Source organism: Arvicola amphibius, chromosome 4 (genome assembly GCF_903992535.2).
Source record: "Arvicola amphibius chromosome 4, mArvAmp1.2, whole genome shotgun sequence".
In the NCBI taxonomy this organism is placed as follows: domain Eukaryota; kingdom Metazoa; phylum Chordata; class Mammalia; order Rodentia; family Cricetidae; genus Arvicola; species Arvicola amphibius.
The window spans coordinates 149,374,702-149,392,567 of NC_052050.1; the positions used below are offsets into that span (position 1 = coordinate 149,374,702).

Genomic DNA, 17,866 nt, shown 5'->3' on the forward strand with positions numbered 1-17,866 from the left:
CTGAAAACTGATGAGCACACCTGAGCCCTCCTCCCCGTGCTGACACAGGTGCCCCACCTACTCCTAATTCCTTCTGTTTCACTTTCACAGGATGGTGGTTTGATGCATGTGGTCCTTCCAACTTGAACGGACAGTACTATCCACAAAAGCAGAGCACAAATAAGTTCAATGGTATCAAGTGGTACTACTGGAAGGGGTCCGGCTACTCGCTCAAGGCCACAACCATGATGATTCGGCCGGCAGATTTCTAAATGCCTCCTATACTACCAGAGGAGTGTACTGTGTCCAAAGATTAACCCAAAGCACTGAGAGACACCAATGCACAGCAGTTCCTTCCCCACCAGGAGGTGCTTCCAGGGGTAGGAGGATCTGTGGGCGCCAGACTGAAGCACAACACTTAAGCCTGCACCAGGAACCAACTCAAGGCAACCCAAAGGCACTGCGGTCCAGAGAAACACCTGGGGAAGGTGGCGTTGAGGCTGAGAACCAGAGGGACAGCATGCAGACTGCCACAAGGAAGGACGTTATGTGAGAGTTCATCAGTTAATAACTGGAAAACAGAACTTAGAGAAGATAATCTTGGAATCACCTCCGAGCACGGCGTATAGATTGTAGGAATATGCAGCACAGCCGTCATGGTGACAGACTGTATCCCTTCACCACGGCAGCGAGTACTGAGATTCTCTAAGTGCCGGTTACAGGTTAATATCTGGAGAAGCACAGTGCATTGTTTTCCTCTTAGGTGCCTTACATTTTCATTCGAAAGCAACACATTTACCCATCTTCGATGGCTTAGTTTTTAATGGCTGGATATTACTTCCTACATGGTGAAAATGCCCACCTCTCTGGAATTACCACCAAGCGGGTGCCACGCTGGTGTATGTGGAGACTGTACTATTTTGTTTTCTGCCTGGCTGATAAATATGAAGGTATTTTTAGTAATTAAATATAACTTATTAGTTGAGGTGATTATGTTTAATTTTTATGATAACATTTACAGTTCTATTCTTTGGTGTCAAAAAAATCTGTACCTCATGACAAGTAAGATTGTTTTTAATGAAAAAAACAACAACACCACTGTTTCATGATGAAGAGACCTCACCGCTGATTAGTGTATTCTATCCCAAAGATCTGCTCCCTAGTTTAAGAAGATATGTTTTAGAAAATGAAACTAAGTCTTGATTTTTGTGGTTGAGGGAAACCATCCCACTTCAGACAAAACCGAAGAAGTGTTTGAGAATGCAAAATCAAACTGTCCTGCTCATAGTATCACCAGAAGCTTCTAGAAAAAGCTTCAGAACACAACTTGATGCTTGGAACTGTTAAACCCTAATTCCTCCTGTCCTAACGTCTCGGAAGCTTGCAGAGTGCTGTCTCTATCAATGAGCACCTGCGCAGAGCAATGAGATGCAATCTCTCAGGTACCTTCCTTACCTATCCATCTGCCCTTCTCTGTGTCCAGATTTGGTTTGGTTTGGTTTTTTTACATTTCTCTAACCCCATGGTTCTCAAACTTCCCAATCCTGTGGTCCTTTAATACAGTTCCTTATATTTTGGTGACCCCCACAACCTAAAATTATTTCATTGCTACTTTGTAACTTTTGCTATGGTTATGAATCCGATTTGATATGCAGGATATCTGATAAGCTAACCCCAAGGGGTTGTGACCCACAGGTTGAGAAACACTGCTCATTTTCTTTCAGGCAGCCTTGGTGATAGAAACCCTCACACACTGCTCTGTGCTCCAGTCAATACGCAGACTTGGGTGGCCAAGGCACCCTCTCTTCTGCCATGCTTCATTTCCTACCAACTAACTCCAGAGTAAAGATCCATCCCCTGCTTTTTTTTTCTTTTTTCTTTTTTTTTTAGTTTTTCGAGACAGGGTTTCTCTGCAGCTTTTTTAGAGCCTGTCCTGGAACTAGCTCTTGTAGACCAGGCTGGCCTCGAACTCACAGAGATCCGCCTGCCTCTGCCTCCCGAGTGCTGGGATTAAAGGCGTGCGCCACCACCGCCCGGCCATCCCCTGCTTTTTGACCGCTGTTTCTATGATTACATTTAGGGAACACCGACGGGGCCAATATGGCTCTGTACCCAGTTAAAACATCTGACATCAGAACACCATCGCACAGCTTCAGACAGCGGTAAGGTTCCTGAGGGACCACAATGGCAGGAAGTGAGGTGGTAGAGCAATGGCCCAGGGGCCCAGAAACAGCACTCTCAGGAAGGCAGGAAGAGGAGCTCCAAAGGCAGGCCTCCCGTGCGACTCAGAATCACACTCTCTCAGGTCAGAGAATGGACGGGAGGAATTCACGCTTCACGTTATACTGCGGCTCCTTACACAGTATTTTAAACAAACAAACTTACTGGGAAGAATATTTTTTTTTAGTTAAGAAAACATTTACCAAGTTAAAAGGAAATCAAAACAGTAATCTCAAAACGAACACAAAGCAACGCAGCAGCTGGATGGCTGAGCGTGGGGCAGAGTTCAGCTTCCCGCTGGCCCCGCACAGGGCTGCGGGGACAGCTACGGAAGAGCACGGGGACAGCCAGACGGCCACCGCCTTTCAGAGACTCATCTTTCCAAACAATAAACTGTCCCAAACCAGACAACATGTTTGGGAACAAAAGCCAACTTCTGTATAACCCTGTTTCCAGTCCAACCTTAATTATCAGAGAAGTCAGAATTTAATTGGCAATTGTTTAGAATACTTAAGCATCCATAAAGGTGGAATTTAGAACAAACCTCAGACTAAGACCACATCACAATGCTGGCAGGCCACGATTTTTATACCTGTCAATTGTATCTGTATTAGCATTAGTTTTAAGAGTTGTCTTTTATTTTTAAAGTTTGTTTTCTAGAGTCCCACAGGCTTTCATAATTAAATTATTTTTTTTCTTTTTTCTTTTGGAGAAAGGTCTTACCTTATAGCCCAGGTTAGCAATGAACGTGCAGCAACCCACCCAGTTCAGTTTCCCGAATCTGGACTGTCAGCATAAGTGAACAAGCCTTTCCAAGGTGACATTTCTCATTGCGCTTTACAAGTGTTCCCATGTGAGCTCACAATCAGTGAACAGAGGCACTCATTTCCAGGGCCACATCCTTTTAGTCTGAGCGAGACCACCCTTAACCCTTAACCTAAGACATGGCGTTTCCTAAGATCAACACACTGCATCTCCCACCACCGCACAGTGCTGACTCACCGGAGCTGCAGGGAAGGACTGAGAGAGTTCAAAGGGCTCCTCAGAAATCCAGTGACCCAATTCTAAAGACCACAGCACCTACAAGGGACACAACACACAGGGAACATTAGTCACAGGTTGATTTGACTGTTGGGGGGCAGGTCAAAGTCACTTTGATTAGAACAAAAACAAAGTCCCCTGAAAGCCTAACAAAGACGAACACTGCAGGCCTGAAACCCAGTCACCCAAATACTAGGGTGCTTTGGGAAGCTTCATGCTACCTACCTGTTACAGTCATTAACAAACACATATTAAAAAACCATCTTGCTATGTTTGGAAATGGGGGCCAGTACCCAGCTTCTGCTGCTGAGCTAAGATACCCACAGAAGCAACATAAGAAGCAGAGAGGTTATGGAGGCTCACAATTCAAGGGCACAGTCCTTCATGGTAGGGAAATCAAGGTGGCAGAGCTTAGGTACTGGGCACACTGCACCCAAAGTCAGGGAGCAGGATGAATGCCAAATGCATGATCTTAGCTTGATTCTCCTTTTTATGTGGTATAGGGCTCAAGTTTAGGGCATAGTGTTGCCCTGGGTTAGGCTGGGTTTGATCACTCAATGAACCGAATAAAGAACATCTCACACAGGCACAGAGACTTATCTGAATAGGATAATCCTCACAAGTGTGCCTAAAGAACATCTCACACAGGCACAGACAGAGACTTATTTGAATAGGATAGTCCTCACAAGTGTGCCTAAAGAACGTCTCACACAGGCACAGACAGAGACTTATCTAGATAGGATAATCCTCACAAGTGTGCCTAAGGTTGGTCTCCTAGGTCATTGTGTATCCTGTTAACTGACAAAACTAATCCAGTGTCTCAGTGAAACCAATATTTGAACACCATCCTGCTTTTCTATGAAATGCTGTGTGCTTTTAATTCATTTTCCTCTAGAATCTTCCATAAGCATCCTACGATTTTATGAATAAAAAAATAAAGTGAGGGCTGGGGCAATGAGTCAGTTGGTGAAGTGCATGCCGTACAAGCATAAAGACCTGATTTCCAGCAGCAGAAGCTGTACGAAGGGGGCGTGAGGCGCATGTGTGCTGCTGGGCTGGGTGGGTGGTGCTCTGGAAAGGTGGTGGGGAGGACTGTGGATGATGGCTCAGCACATGGCAGAAACAAAAAACACAGGACCTGAGAGTCAGCGAGCATGTCTACAAGACAGGAGAAACAGCTATGAGGGTGCTGAGCGCAAGACAATAAATGAGAGTGGCGCACACCATGGGAAAGTAGCAGTGTGTTCACAGGAAACCTGCTCAAGGAAAATACCACATTTTCAGTTAGATCCCTGTGGTCACAGACATTTTGTCATTTAACTCCCTTTTTTGTTTTCTCCTAACTTTTACTGTCCAAGGGACACTGGAGGGAAGGAAGATAAGGGGAGAGGATAGGAGAGGAGGAGAGGAGGAGAGGGGAGGGGAGAGGAGGGGAAGGGAGGGAAGAGAGGGGAGAGGAGAAAGATCTTAATAAGTTCAATAACTGGGTTAAAAGCATTCATATTACACAGTGTTCCCCCGCTGCTCTCAGCTGTCCTGGGCTATGTGTCCTTTAGAGATATGCTATCAATACTGTGGGTCTCCACGACCTCACAGACTCAGCCCACATCAGGTCCATGTCAGCATGTGGCCTGCCGGGCTCCTGCGGTGGGGAGAGCGGTTCACCAGGGAGAGGCCAGGGCCGGCTGCAGAAATGCGTGTGGCACTCAAGTTCAAACTCAACCCACATTAAAATGTCAACTGAACCTAAACAACTTTGGAGGAATTCGTCCTCTCTGACTTTACTCCTTTCTAAATGTTAAGAAAATAAAATTGTAAGGTTACAGTGTGATTTTGTTAAGCAAATAGACAGAGAATAAGTATTTCATAGAGGGAGCAAAAAACGCTGATTTGATTTCATTAAAATCATAGAACCAGAGATACAGGAAAAACTGTGTGGTTTATCCCATTCTATAGGCAAATCCTTTTCTTTAGTTCAGTGCAAGATTCAAAATGTGAGAATTCTGTGTTTCAGGATTCCAGGTAGGCTTGTGAAATCATCTAACCCAACCCCACATATTTCTCAGAAAATACTGAGTAAGACAAAAATAACTGAAAAATTATATGCAACAAGGAGTGGGGTTGTATGCAAGTGATCAAATATTATTTGTATATAAATCTTGTAGGGAATTATCTCCAGGATCCACCTCAACAAAAGCTCTACGTCATGCCATCAACACTGGCACATTTGATATTAGACACTTTAGATAACAGAAATGACAGTGCTGATATCTGGTCATCACTCATAAAGTCCAAACTTTGCTGATGAACTTAACGGAGGAACCATTTTCTTGCTTTATTTTTAGATATACCTAGATGACATCCCATCATGGAGGGCTATGCAATTCACTCAACTACTCTGTGTACCAAGTTTCCTCTTCTTTTTAAAAATCTATCTAGGGCCTGGAGAGATGGCTCAGAGGTTAAGAGCAGTGACTGTTTTTCCAGAGGTTCTGAGTTCAATTCCCAGCAACCACATGGTAGCTCACCACCATCTGTAATGAGATCTGGTGCCCTCTTCTGGCCTGCAGGGATATGTGCAGGAAGAACCCAGTATACCTAATTAATAAATAAACCTTTAAAAAAAAAAAAAAAAAAAAAAAGGACAGGAATTGTTTTTTTTTTTTTTTAAAAAAAAAAAAAAAACACATATGGGTGTTTTGTCTGCATGTATATCTGTATACCTGAAGAGGCCACTGGATCCCATGGAACTACAGTTATGGATGGTTGTGAGCTGTCATGTGGGTGCTGGGACTCAAACCTCAGTCCTCTGGAAGAGCAGGCAGTGCTCTTAACCACTGAGTCATTCCTCCATGCCCTCCAAGTCTCTTCTTGTTGTACAGATTTCAAAAATTCTCGTGGGCAGTGTGAGGCTGCAGTTGGGGAAGCCAGAGAGTGGTGCTGTTATTAAATGCAAATGCAAATGACCGCTATACATTATGAAGAGAGAGCAGCTGAAATATGGCTGGTACAACAAAGTAAGCAGACTTTTAGTTCCACCAGGAACTGGAGGGGAGAAAGAGTGCACAGAAGAGACAGCATAGCCAAACTCTGGAAAATGCAGAGCAGCCAGATGAACAGTGGCTGACTGAGGAGGGCAGAAACAAGTGTCTGGAGAAGGAAGGTGACAAGAATATTTAAATCATTTTTTCAGAGTTCCAAAAGCTAGGGAATGTGGGAACAAGGGAACTGGAGGTAGAGAGCAATTCAAAGGAGTGACTCCTTTCCTGAAGTGAGAAGAGCGTGAAGGACACAGGGACGGCGTCCTTAGCAGGGGACAGGCAGTCTTTCTGGGGACGCTTACCCAGAGAAACAAACCAAACCAAACAGAAAAACTGAATTTGCCCTTACTCACCTTTCCACCCACAGGAGACGCTGGGCTCCAGCAGGCTGTATCAGCCCATTTTGTCCTCCCTGTGTCGGATATAGCTTTCCCCGATCATAGAGCAGCCACAGCAGGGACAATTAGATGAAAGGGGGGAAAAGGGAGGTGGGGGGGAGAGCACGAACAGAACGTTTGCCTGTGAGCCTGAGTTCTGAGAGAGGCAGAACAACCAAGGGATTCACCTAGATACTGGAACTGAAAGGTACTCTGATGGTAGATGTAACTGAGAGAAGAATCTTACTTAGAACACATCTGCAGGACTCAGGGAAGGACACTGGCAGTCCAAGCATTAGTCATCAATTCAAGAAAATTAGGAAATTTCCAGAAATCCTGTGGATCCTAGTATATTAGTCAACCTAGTAGCCACGGTGTGCAAATGATGCTTGTAAACCCGTGTGTCTGCAGACCCACACACAAGTGTGAGCACTACGGTCAGAGGACACCTGCTGGTCCTGGGGACCAAGCTAAAACATTTATAATATTGTTAACAGTTTAAATATCTCAACAAAAAATTCTTTACTCACAAAATATTTCTTAAGCAGAGACCCTAAGTGAAGCTTCCTTAGTTTAATTTTCGGTATCTCAAAAAATGTTCTTAAAGAAGAAAATAATAGCAAGTTATTTTAATTAAAAGTGATGGTAGATGGCTTGGACTTACAAAAAAAAAACAATCTGTAAGAGAGACTTTCTTAGGTTGGGCTTGAGAAAGCAAATGGTTCCAATCAGTAATGATTAAGTGTTGACATGAAATACAACATGAAGTTGATTCAACTCACTCAACAGCACTGCTGTAGATCATGCTGAAACATTTACAAATAGCCACTTTGGATGAACAAACTTACTGTAACTGTACTATAAAAACTGAGTTTCCTCCAGAGTTCCAGATGACCAGCCTCCCTGGGCTCTGTGCTGGAGCCTGTTTAGAGAGAACAGATCTCCAGCTATTCTGTTAAAAAGTCAACTTCATGGGTTGAGGATGGAGCCCTAGTTGACGGACTACTTGCCTAGGCAGCAAGCAGGGAAGTCCGAGTGCTTGATCCCCAGCGTGACATGAACAGGCGTGCTGACAGTAATCTATGAGTTCAGGAGCTGGAGATAGGATGATCAGAAGTTAAGGTCATTGCCAGTACAAAGGGAGCAGAAAGCTAACCTGAGAGACCCTGTCTCAGAACAAAATAAAATTCAGCAGCAATTGGCAATATGAGCTGCTTTAGGGTCCTAGGAAGAAAGAAGGAAGAGAGGGTCCTTGCCGACTGGAGAAAACAACAGGTAACCATCTGCCTACCCATTTTCCCCTTCAATTGTGGTTTAAGAGATGGAAGCATGTTTAGTATTTTCAAGGACAACAGAAGTAACTTATTAAACTGTTATTTGCTGCCAGGCAGTGGTGGCACACGCCTTTAATCCCAGCACCTGGGAGGCAGAGGCAGGCAGATCTTTGTGAGTTTGAGGTCAGCCTGATCTTCAGAGTGAGTTTTAGAACAGTCAGGACTACACAGAGAAACCTTTTCTTGAAAAACAAAAACAAACTAACAAAAACACCACAAAAAAAACAAAATGTCATTTTATAAAATCCTACATTTCAAATTATAAAAACCTCCCTGCCAGATACCATAGAGTCTCAGTCTCGATGATTAGGGTGATTTTTCTCAAACAACCAAAGTTAGAATTTGGACTACATACTTCATTTTGGCTGCTTCAGGGTAATAAATAAAGTTTGTGATTCTTCCCCAAGCCGGCAGTGTAAAGAACTGATTAAACACAGAAGACAGACCGCCTGGTACAAAGGGCAGGCTAGTTAATCCTTCACATATATAATATGTATCATCCATCTCTACCAACTGAAGAGTAACCAGGCAGTGAGGGAAACAGTGTGACAATGTAGTTATTTGTAGGAACACTAAACTTCAGGACAGAGGCAGAGGGAAGTGGGAAGAAAAAGGAGTGAGGGAGGGGGGAGAGAAGGAGAGGAGAGAGATAGACCAACAGTTGAATTCTAATGACAAAGTAAATGGTTACTTATGTCCCATACACTTTGGAGCCAGAAAACAGGAGGTCTAGTCTTCTAAAGAACCCAGCTTGAACGGGCAAAGTTTCAAGGCAATAATATTTGTTCCAAAATAAGCTATCCCCCTGTATTTCCACCAGATCTTGCAACACCAAGAAATGCTTCCTATAATTACATAAAGTTATTTTTAAAGGTACAAGCAAGCACATTTAGAGGTGTAGTGCCTGCCACACTGCAATGATTTTTCAGGTAAAATTTTTAGTGGTAGCAAATGTTTCCAAATACAGTTAACTAAAGTGTGCCATTTAATTTGTCCACAGTGTGCACTCACCCCTTTCCAGTTTCAAAGCCTTTTGAAAAAAAAGTTTTAGATAAATATAGTCAATATTCCCCTCATTTTAAAACTTTAGGCATATGAGTGCTTTGCCTACATATATATCTGTGCACCATGTGCATGTAATTCCCTAAGAAGCCAGAAGAAGGCATTAGATCCCCTGGAACTGGAGTTAGAGGTGGTTGTGAGCCATAATGTGGGTGTTAAGAATCAAATCTGGGACCTCTGGAAGAGCAGTCAGTGCTCTTAACAACTGAGCCATCCCTTCAGCACCTCCCTCCCTGCTTTAGTTTGAAGACAGAATTTCACTGTGTATTTATTAATGGCTGTCCTGTAACTTGCTATGTAGACCAGGTTGGCCTTAAATTCACAGAGTTCTCCTTTCCTTTACCTCTTGAGGGCTGGGATTAAAGGCATGAGTCACCTGGATCTAAACATAACAAGAGCCTGACTGTGCTTGCAGAGTCTTCCCCATTTTCTCTCCAGCTCTGTCCTGATAATGACTGATGGGAGCTCATCTCCATGAAATCATCTATGACAGAGATATCACTAAAAAGCACCAGCAGGCACATGATCTCTTGTAAGGTTATCAAGGCTCACCTAAATCATGACTTTAATACCAGTTCCTGAAAGGTGTCAAAGCCCTTGCATAACAATGCTACATAATCATATTTGCTGACACTATGCAGATGGTCTTCTATCCTGCTATAGATTGCGAAATGAGGCTTGGATTGTCATTTCTTACCCAAGGCCACACATCTAGTAAGTGGCTTTTAGTAGGTTAGTATGAAACCCATGATCTTATCCATTTGCAGAAATACCATGTTAATGTTGAAGCTTGTTGATAATAAAAAGATGACTCCAAGGTTACCTTTGGAATTAATATGGGCCATAAATTACGGAAGTGTTGAATTCATATTCAAAACTCTCCAACTGTGAGCATGAATCCCCTTGATGATGAACAATTCACTAAGGGTATTCAAGTCACCATCTCACAGCTGCTTGTGCTGACCAACGGAATCGGCAGGTGGAAATCACGTGGGAAACAATGCCTCTGTGTAACTGCACCACGGGGAAACAGCTCATCTCCACCCCTAACATGTCCACTTAGTTTTTGAGCCTTCCAACCCAATGCCCAGTCACAGCGCTGGGCATAAGACTGTCTGTGAAGCCCACTGGACCAATGCCACCCCTGAATCAATGCTGCCTCTGGATCAATACCACCTGTGAATCATCAATGCCACCTACATCAGAATCTGAATTTCAAGCAGCTTTTCTGTTTGTCTGTATCTGTACTTTTTCACTGCTGTGACAAACACCATGACCAAGATGACACCGCGTGTACATGATCTTAGAGTTCCAGAGGGTGAGAGTTTATGATGGTGGGGAAGAAAAGGCATAATGGCAGGCAGCTAGAGCAGCATCTGGGAACTCACATCTTGATGTACAAGCAAGAGTCAGAGAGAGCTAACTGGGGATGCTGGAGTGTTCTGAAAACCACCCCCAGTGACATACTTCATCTAACAAGGCTATACCTTCCAATCCTTTCCAAACAGTCCCACCCACTGTGGGACAAATATTAGTTTGGGAGCCCAAACCCATGAGAGCCATTCTCATTCAATCCAGCACATTCCACTCCCTGGCTTCCAAAGGCCCATGACCATATCATAATGCAAAATGCATTTAGTTCAACTTCAAAACTCCCCATAGTCTCAATGACAGACAATCAAGTCAATCTCTCAGCTGCAAGCTCCTGTAAAATCAAAAGGCATATCTCTACTTCCAACAATGACACCGAATATACATCGCCATTCCAAAAGGGAGAAAAGGAGGCATAATGAGGAAATACTGGACCAAGGCAAGAACAAAGCCCAGCAGGGAAAACTCCAAATCCTATAGCTCTGTGTCAGAAGCTAAAGGGATTAGATGGCTCTGCTCTTCCAGCTTTGCTAACTGCAAGACACTTCTCTCTCTTGGGCTGGTTCTCCCCCCTGTCTGTAGCTCTCTTTAGCAGTGCTGGGAATAAGGGCATGGTTTTGGCACAGCTAACATCTTGGGGATCTCAGTGGTTTCCCTTAACCTAGAAAGAAGACTCCACAACCCCTTTATTCTTTATCCTTCATGGCTCTGAAGTCAGAAGCACCGGGATGACACTGGCAAGTTTGGCTGCCTTTGTAGGATGGAGCCTGGCTTCCTTGAACCACATCTGTAGCGGTTCCCTTTGCTTTTTAGGAGCAGAGAATTCCTTAGGCCTTTACACAAGTTGGGAGCTTGGCTGGGTGGGGTCTTGTACTGAGGGGACCACTCCTTTATTCCACCTTATATCAGGCCTTTCTTTATCTCTTTCATTATAAGCCTTGTCTTCAACATTAAACTTCCAGATGCTCTTTTTCTCCTAAAACTGTACATTTTGTATGCATTTCTGCCACACTTGGTCTTTTTCATTGTAGGTGTGCACAATAACTACACCACAGGGTCAATATTTGACTGTCTTGAAATCTCCAAGAAACTCAGTCTATTATTTGTCAGTTCAGTCTTAGGACAAGGGTAGAAAGTTGCACTCTTTACCAAAGTATCACAAGAATGGTCTCTAGCCCAGCTGCTAATACTGCTCCCCTCAGAAACACCTGAGCTAAACCTCCGCAGTCGGCATTTTTCTCAGCACTGATGGCACATTAAGCACCTCTTACGGTGCTCAACTATTCTAGTCCAAAGCAACAAAGTGCTTGTCATCATTGTTGTCTTCGTCTTTTATTATTATTGTTGTTGTTGTTAAAGACAGGGCTTCTCTGTGTAGCCCTGGCTGCCCTGGAACTCACTCTGTAGACCAGGCTGGCCTAGAACTCAGAGATCCGCCTGTCTCTGCTCCTGAGTGTTGGGATTACAGGCATATGACTCACTGCCCAGCTATCCACCCTCTTCCCCAAAGTCTTCTACATTCCTCCAAATAAAAGCATGACCATACCTGTCACATAAATACTCCACTTCTGGTACTAACTTCTATTGCTGTCATAAAACACCATGCCCAATAGAAGGAAGGGTGTATTTGGGGATTGCAGTTCCAGAAGAATAGGAGTATATCACCATCATGGTAGGTAGTGTGGCAAGCAGGCATGGTGTTGAGGCAGCTGCTGAGAGCTTACATCCTTATCCATAAACAGGAAGCAGAGTGAGACCCATGGGAAATGGTGTTAGTCTTGAAACCTCAAAGCTTTCCCTCTAGTGACGCAATTCCTCTAACATGGCCACACCTCCTAATCTTTCCAAACATTTCCACCAATTGGGGACCAAGTATTCAAACATGAGTCTACAGCTAATTTTCATCTGAACCACCACACTGTCATATACAAAAAAAATCACAAAAAATGAAGTTTAATGATATTTAAAATTGAGAATATAAGCAATTAATCATCAAAAATAAACAACTCTTTTCCTGTTAAAAAGATATTAATAGGCAGACTAGATTCCAGATGGTGAGAAGAAAACAATTTGCATATTGACAGATAAGCTTTTTTATGTGTGTCTTAGGGCTGCTATTGCTATGATGACACACCATGACTGAAAGAAAGTTGGAGAGGAAAGGGTTTATTTGGTTCACATGTCCACATTGTAGTCCATCACTGAAAGAAGTCAGGACAGGAATGCAAGCAGGGCAGGAACCTGGACGCAGAAGCTGATGCCAAAGTCATGGAGGATTGCTGCTTACTGGCTTGCTCCTCATCACTTTCTCAGCCTGCTTTCTTACAGGACCTAGACCAGCACAGGAATGGCACCACCACAATGGGCTGGGCCCTCCCCAATCAATAACCAATTAAGAAAAGGCCCTTTGGGGCTGGAGAGGTGGCTTAGCAGTAAAGAGCATTGGCTGCTCTTCCAGAGGACCCAGGTCCAATACTGAGCACCCACATGGCATCTTACAAATGTCTGTAATTGCAGTTCCAGAGGCTCTGACACCTTCACACCAATGCACATAAAATAAATTTAAATAAATTATTTAAAAAGGAAAATACCCTTTGGACATATTTTAGGGGGCATTTTCTCTATTCAAGTGCGCTCCATTCAGATAACTCTAGCTATATCAGGGTGACATAAAACTAGCAGCACAGAATGTGGGACTTTCTGAAACAGGGTCTCACTATGTTGTCTGAGCTGCACTCAGAGTTAAGCTCCTCCTGCTCTGACGTCTGCATGCAGGGATTTCAGGTGTGTACAACCATGTCCGGATATCTCTGCACATCCCTTACCAGCTCACAAGGGCTGAGCTCGATCACATGGAGCATTTGGACTAGATCTGATCAGCTTGGATTTTACCCAGTCCTTTCCAGGTCACTAAAATTAAAATGAGGTACTCTGAGATCCTAAGACTAAACTGCTCAGTCATAGTCACTTTTAAAATAAGCTAAAGCTGTGACCAGGGTGACCCAGCATTTCACCACTGGACTTGGATGTCAAATCCAAACATCTTTATAAATAGCATGAGCACGTACTTTCCTTATCAGAATAAAAACAATGAAATAACTATAACAAATTCCAATGTAACTAAAATAAATAGCAGAAACATCACTTCACAGTATGAAACAAGAGCACAAGATACTATGACCAAGTAGACAAATCTTTGAATGCTACGGTTACTAAGGGAAACACTGGATTTTATACTACTTTTAAAAAATGAGCACCAAGTCACAACCTTTACTCCATCAGAGGTAAAGAGAAATTCTCTCACTTATAAAAACAAGCACTGGGTTCCATGTTTGACTGAGTGCCAGAGAGAATCTGACTACCTTTATGTTACCTGACAAAAGTACTCTTTATGGGGCTTGTGAGGTGTGACTTGATGGGAGAATACTTGCCTGGCGTGTGTAAGGTCTTGTGAAAAGAAGGAAGGGGTGAGGGAAGAAGGACTGAGAAGTCAGTGTCCTGCTACAATAAAGAATACCAGAACGTCTGGAGTACTCCATAAACAAAACACAACACACAAACACCACCATCAGTGAAATCCACTGTATGCATGCTCTTCTTCTTTGTTCTGTTGTTACTCAACACAGCTCAAGGGAAAATGACTCCTGTGGCATTGAGTGATGCTGTCTTGGCTTGCTTAGGATCTGAGATGTGGCACTCTGTGGAGGCTTGAGGAGGAAGAGCAGGCCACACTGAGGACAGAGCCCTGCACTCTCCTGCACTGATGATCTGCATGGGTTGTGTACGGCCTGAGATGGTCAGAAGTTGATAGACGTTTAGGTATGCAGAATGTTAATATTCTAGCAGAGATATACTGCAAGCTGTTAATTCAATTTCAGTGAACAAGCTCACACTGAATGTATCCTTCTCATTCTCTGGCAAAAGGAAGCCCAAGATGTTGTTTTTAGTTTAGTTTTGTAGTTTTTCTAAGTGGACTGTAAGGATCAGACATAAAATGTATTGTACAGTAAAATGAGGGAGGTTGTCAACTACAGTTTTAAAAACAGTACAAATGTCTTGAAAACCAAGTGTTTCTTCTACCAGCACCCTCAAGCTGAGTCGGCACTCAAGTCTCAACCACAAAGGTACTTGAGAGCGGACTAGCACAGTTCAAGGACAACGCTCCCTGGCAATCTACTTTCACTTGGGGATAAAGTTCAGAAACCCTGAAAGTGTGGACAGCCGACAGCATCCCAGTGTCATTGGCAAGGATCTGAATGTCAGATGGCTAGAGGCAGCTGTTGGAAAGTTCCAGTTAAATCAAATTACGGGTGAATTTTCCAATGTGTGCCAATGAATAAAATATTCCAAGCTATTAACAAAAGTAAGACTGATCGAGTCATCAGAAATTGGGCTGGAGGTATAGCTCAGTGCTCCAGAGCAAGCACACAGCCAGGGTTAAATACTCAGTACAACGGAAGGGAAGGGAGGGAGGGAGGGAGGGAGAGGTAAGAAATCATCTCTGAACCTGCAACGAAGAGCAGACATGAAAAGAGAGCACTGCATCTTCTGGAACTGGAGTTACAGAAGGTTATGCGACACCATGGGGGGGGGGGGGCTGGAAACTTAGCCCAGGTCCTCTGCGAGAGTGGCCAGTTCTCCTAATGCAGAACCATCTCCACTCACTGAAGGATTTTCTAAGAGTGAGTGCTGAACTTGGATTTCAGTTATAGGTGATGTCCCAGAGATCTCAATCATAATGAGAGATAACCAAGCCCCAGATGTAAATCCGGCATCAGTGGCTTTTAGTGAAAATGAAGCATAAGAAAGCAGTGTGGTCCCTATGTCTATGATACAGTCAAAGGGACAGGGACAAGCTGAGTGAAACTGAGTGCCTCCACTTACCAACTGTTGGTCTAATTCGTTGAGACTATTTGCCCAATACAGAAACATGTACTTTAAGCCTAACTGTAACCAGGGGTTATTTTCATGAAATAATAAAGTGGGTGTGTTTACAATGTGCAGTAACATGTCCTTCCTGATCCCTCACTTCTCCTAGGAGCTAGCCCAGCCTAGGCCTTATTCCTCCCCTGGGTCTTCATTGCACAGTCGTTCCATGACGCTAAACCTCCCTCTCATTCTCTCTCTCTCTGTCTCTCTCTCTCCTTGAATACCTGATAGGAGAGAGATACCAGCATAATATGTATAATTCAGAGTTTTCTATTGTACCCACTACATTGGTCTGTCCACGCTTTTCTCCCTCGCTATCCCCATGGTGACTATCACCATGTTGTTTCAGTAAAATTGTAAGAGTCACTTTGTTCCCTCTACTCCCTCATATAACACACTGTCAGATCTGTGGCATCCAGTCAGCTGCAGACCAGCTTTCTACACTCTACCGGTACTATGGGTGCCTTGTCATGGCCAAAGCTCTCTATCCACAATCTGTGCTATAACTCCCCTTGTCATGGCCATGGGCATTTCTCTCTGGATCATTCTACCTGCCTGCTGCTGGTGGCTTTGTTTCTGCTCTAACCTCCCTGAAACCCATTCAGGGCATAGGACAGACACACAAAAGCCTCCCATTTCCTAGCTGGAATAGTTCCCATCCTTCTGCAGTGACCTATGAAGCTACACTTGGTTCTAGATCACCTTAAAGAAAAGGCCATGATGGTACAGCTTTTCTCATGATGAAGCCTGTGGTAGTGGTTCATGGTGTCTTCTCTCTGAAACACTATGGCTCTGACTCCAAAGGCCACCACTTGTCCCTCCCAGATACGTTTTTTCACTGTTCTCATCAAGGTAAATGCCAAGGACCTCATTTTCCAGGGGAATCATGTAGCTGTTTTTTAATCTGTTCTCAATCATGGGCAGTTTGTGCCTCCAGTGTGGGAAAAGGACTCTAGGATCCCGCCAGAGGGACAAAAAGATGACAGAGGATTAGGGAAGGGCTCCAGACAGAATCCTTATTGTAGTGGTCCATGGCCAGTTCCCTGTAGAAAAAGTGTGTGGGCACAGCACAGGGACAGAAACAGACGGACTCTACAGTTTTACCTTGGTAGAGAAAAATCTATATAATTTCATGGTGAAAATCTGCAAGTCAAGGATGTGCTCAGATAAATGATCATTGCCTTGGAACAAGGCCTTTCCAAATACTGCTTCAAAGACCCATGTTTGAGACCCAGATAAGCCATTCTGCATTGTGTTTTCATCTGGGTACATTTTTAAAAATGCAGTTTCTACACTGCAAAACACTCTGCAGGGCCCTGTGAGCTGGCACATGCGAAGTTCTCTGCAGCCTGCAGTCCTTCATGCTGTAACCCAAGGCAGGGATGAAGTCTCTCTGGAGTGAAGCCTGTGAAAGCTCAAGGGTCCAGAACCACTCAGGCAGATCCCTGGGAACTTGACATCTCTGCCTGCCAGGTGTGGCCAGACTAAGCCAAGACTGCGTGCATAGCTGGAGGAGCTAGGCAAACAGAAGGAAGGCAAACTCTGGATGCAGATGTGATAGAGCAAGAGCAATTTGCTTAGCCATCCATCCTTAGAACTTATCAATGTAAGGCTCAAGAAGAGAGGGTATCCATGATGCCTCATTCTGAATAGTCTGTCTTCTGAAGGGAGAATAAATACTGAGCAAGCAGAAGGCAGACCTGGTTCTGGGAGCACCCAGCTTTGGTTCCAGGATGAGTAGCAGTGAAGTAAGTGTTATGAAGTGAGAGACTCAGACAGACGAGAGGCAGGTTTTGTTCTGGAGCATTTTGATTCTATCCTAGATACCAGTAAACCAAGGGGAGAGAGAGCCCCAACTTGATCACATCATTCCAAGGTAGAGGCTCATTCCATCCTTTCTGAACCAGAAAGCACTTGATTATTTACTCTAAGTTCCTTGAAAATTTGTAGGAATATTTGGATTTATAGCTGATTTAACATTTATAACCTTTTATCAAGCTTTGTTTGTGAACTGTTTAGAGCTGGCATCTTAAAATATGAGATAGGCTGAATTCTCCATGGCTGCCAGTCTGCTTCTGACTAGAGACAGAACTAGAGAAGGGAAGGACTGGGTCACAGGACACTCCGCTAGCTGTCAGAGACCACAGGCAGGTGAGAAGGCTTCAGAGAACAGCAAGCAAGGCACAAGGTGAGGAGAATGTTCACATCAGCTCAGTTTCTGGTGGGTTACTCCTGTTCTCCCACGTACAGGAACCAGGGCAGTACCAGCCATGGTTTTCTCTCTTACTTATATGCCAGACAATTCAGTCACGAACTCAGAGAAACATGGATTGTTGACTTTTCAGAAAACAGAGAGAGCACTGAGGAAATTAACTGCTTTGTGAGCACGCAGGAAATCATTAGCAAAGTTCTCAAATAGAAAAATAATGGAAGACTAGGCAAAAATTCACACTGAACTGTGTTACAAAATCACCAGGAGCTTTTGTGACGAACTGGTGAGAGGCAGCCATCT

At 43.9% G+C, this 17,866-nt stretch overlaps 2 protein-coding genes across 3 annotated transcripts in view; one reads left to right on the plus strand and one right to left on the minus strand.

The window, feature by feature from the left end:
• Positions 1 to 904, plus strand: part of Angpt2 (angiopoietin 2) — a 46,940-nt gene extending 46,036 nt beyond the window's left edge. Inside the window, exon 9 of the mRNA XM_038328317.1 lies at positions 91 to 904. Coding sequence (XP_038184245.1) covers positions 91 to 251 — 161 coding nt within the window. The 3' untranslated portion in view covers positions 252 to 904. The remainder of the gene's footprint in view (positions 1 to 90) is intronic.
• The window catches only part of Mcph1 (microcephalin 1), a 194,349-nt gene that overhangs the window by 110,347 nt on the left and 66,136 nt on the right, over positions 1 to 17,866 (minus strand). For both annotated transcript variants that reach the window (XM_038328315.1, XM_038328314.1), the window contains exon 12: positions 3,202 to 3,279. In XM_038328315.1, coding sequence (XP_038184243.1) covers positions 3,202 to 3,279 — 78 coding nt within the window. The remainder of the gene's footprint in view (positions 1 to 3,201; positions 3,280 to 17,866) is intronic.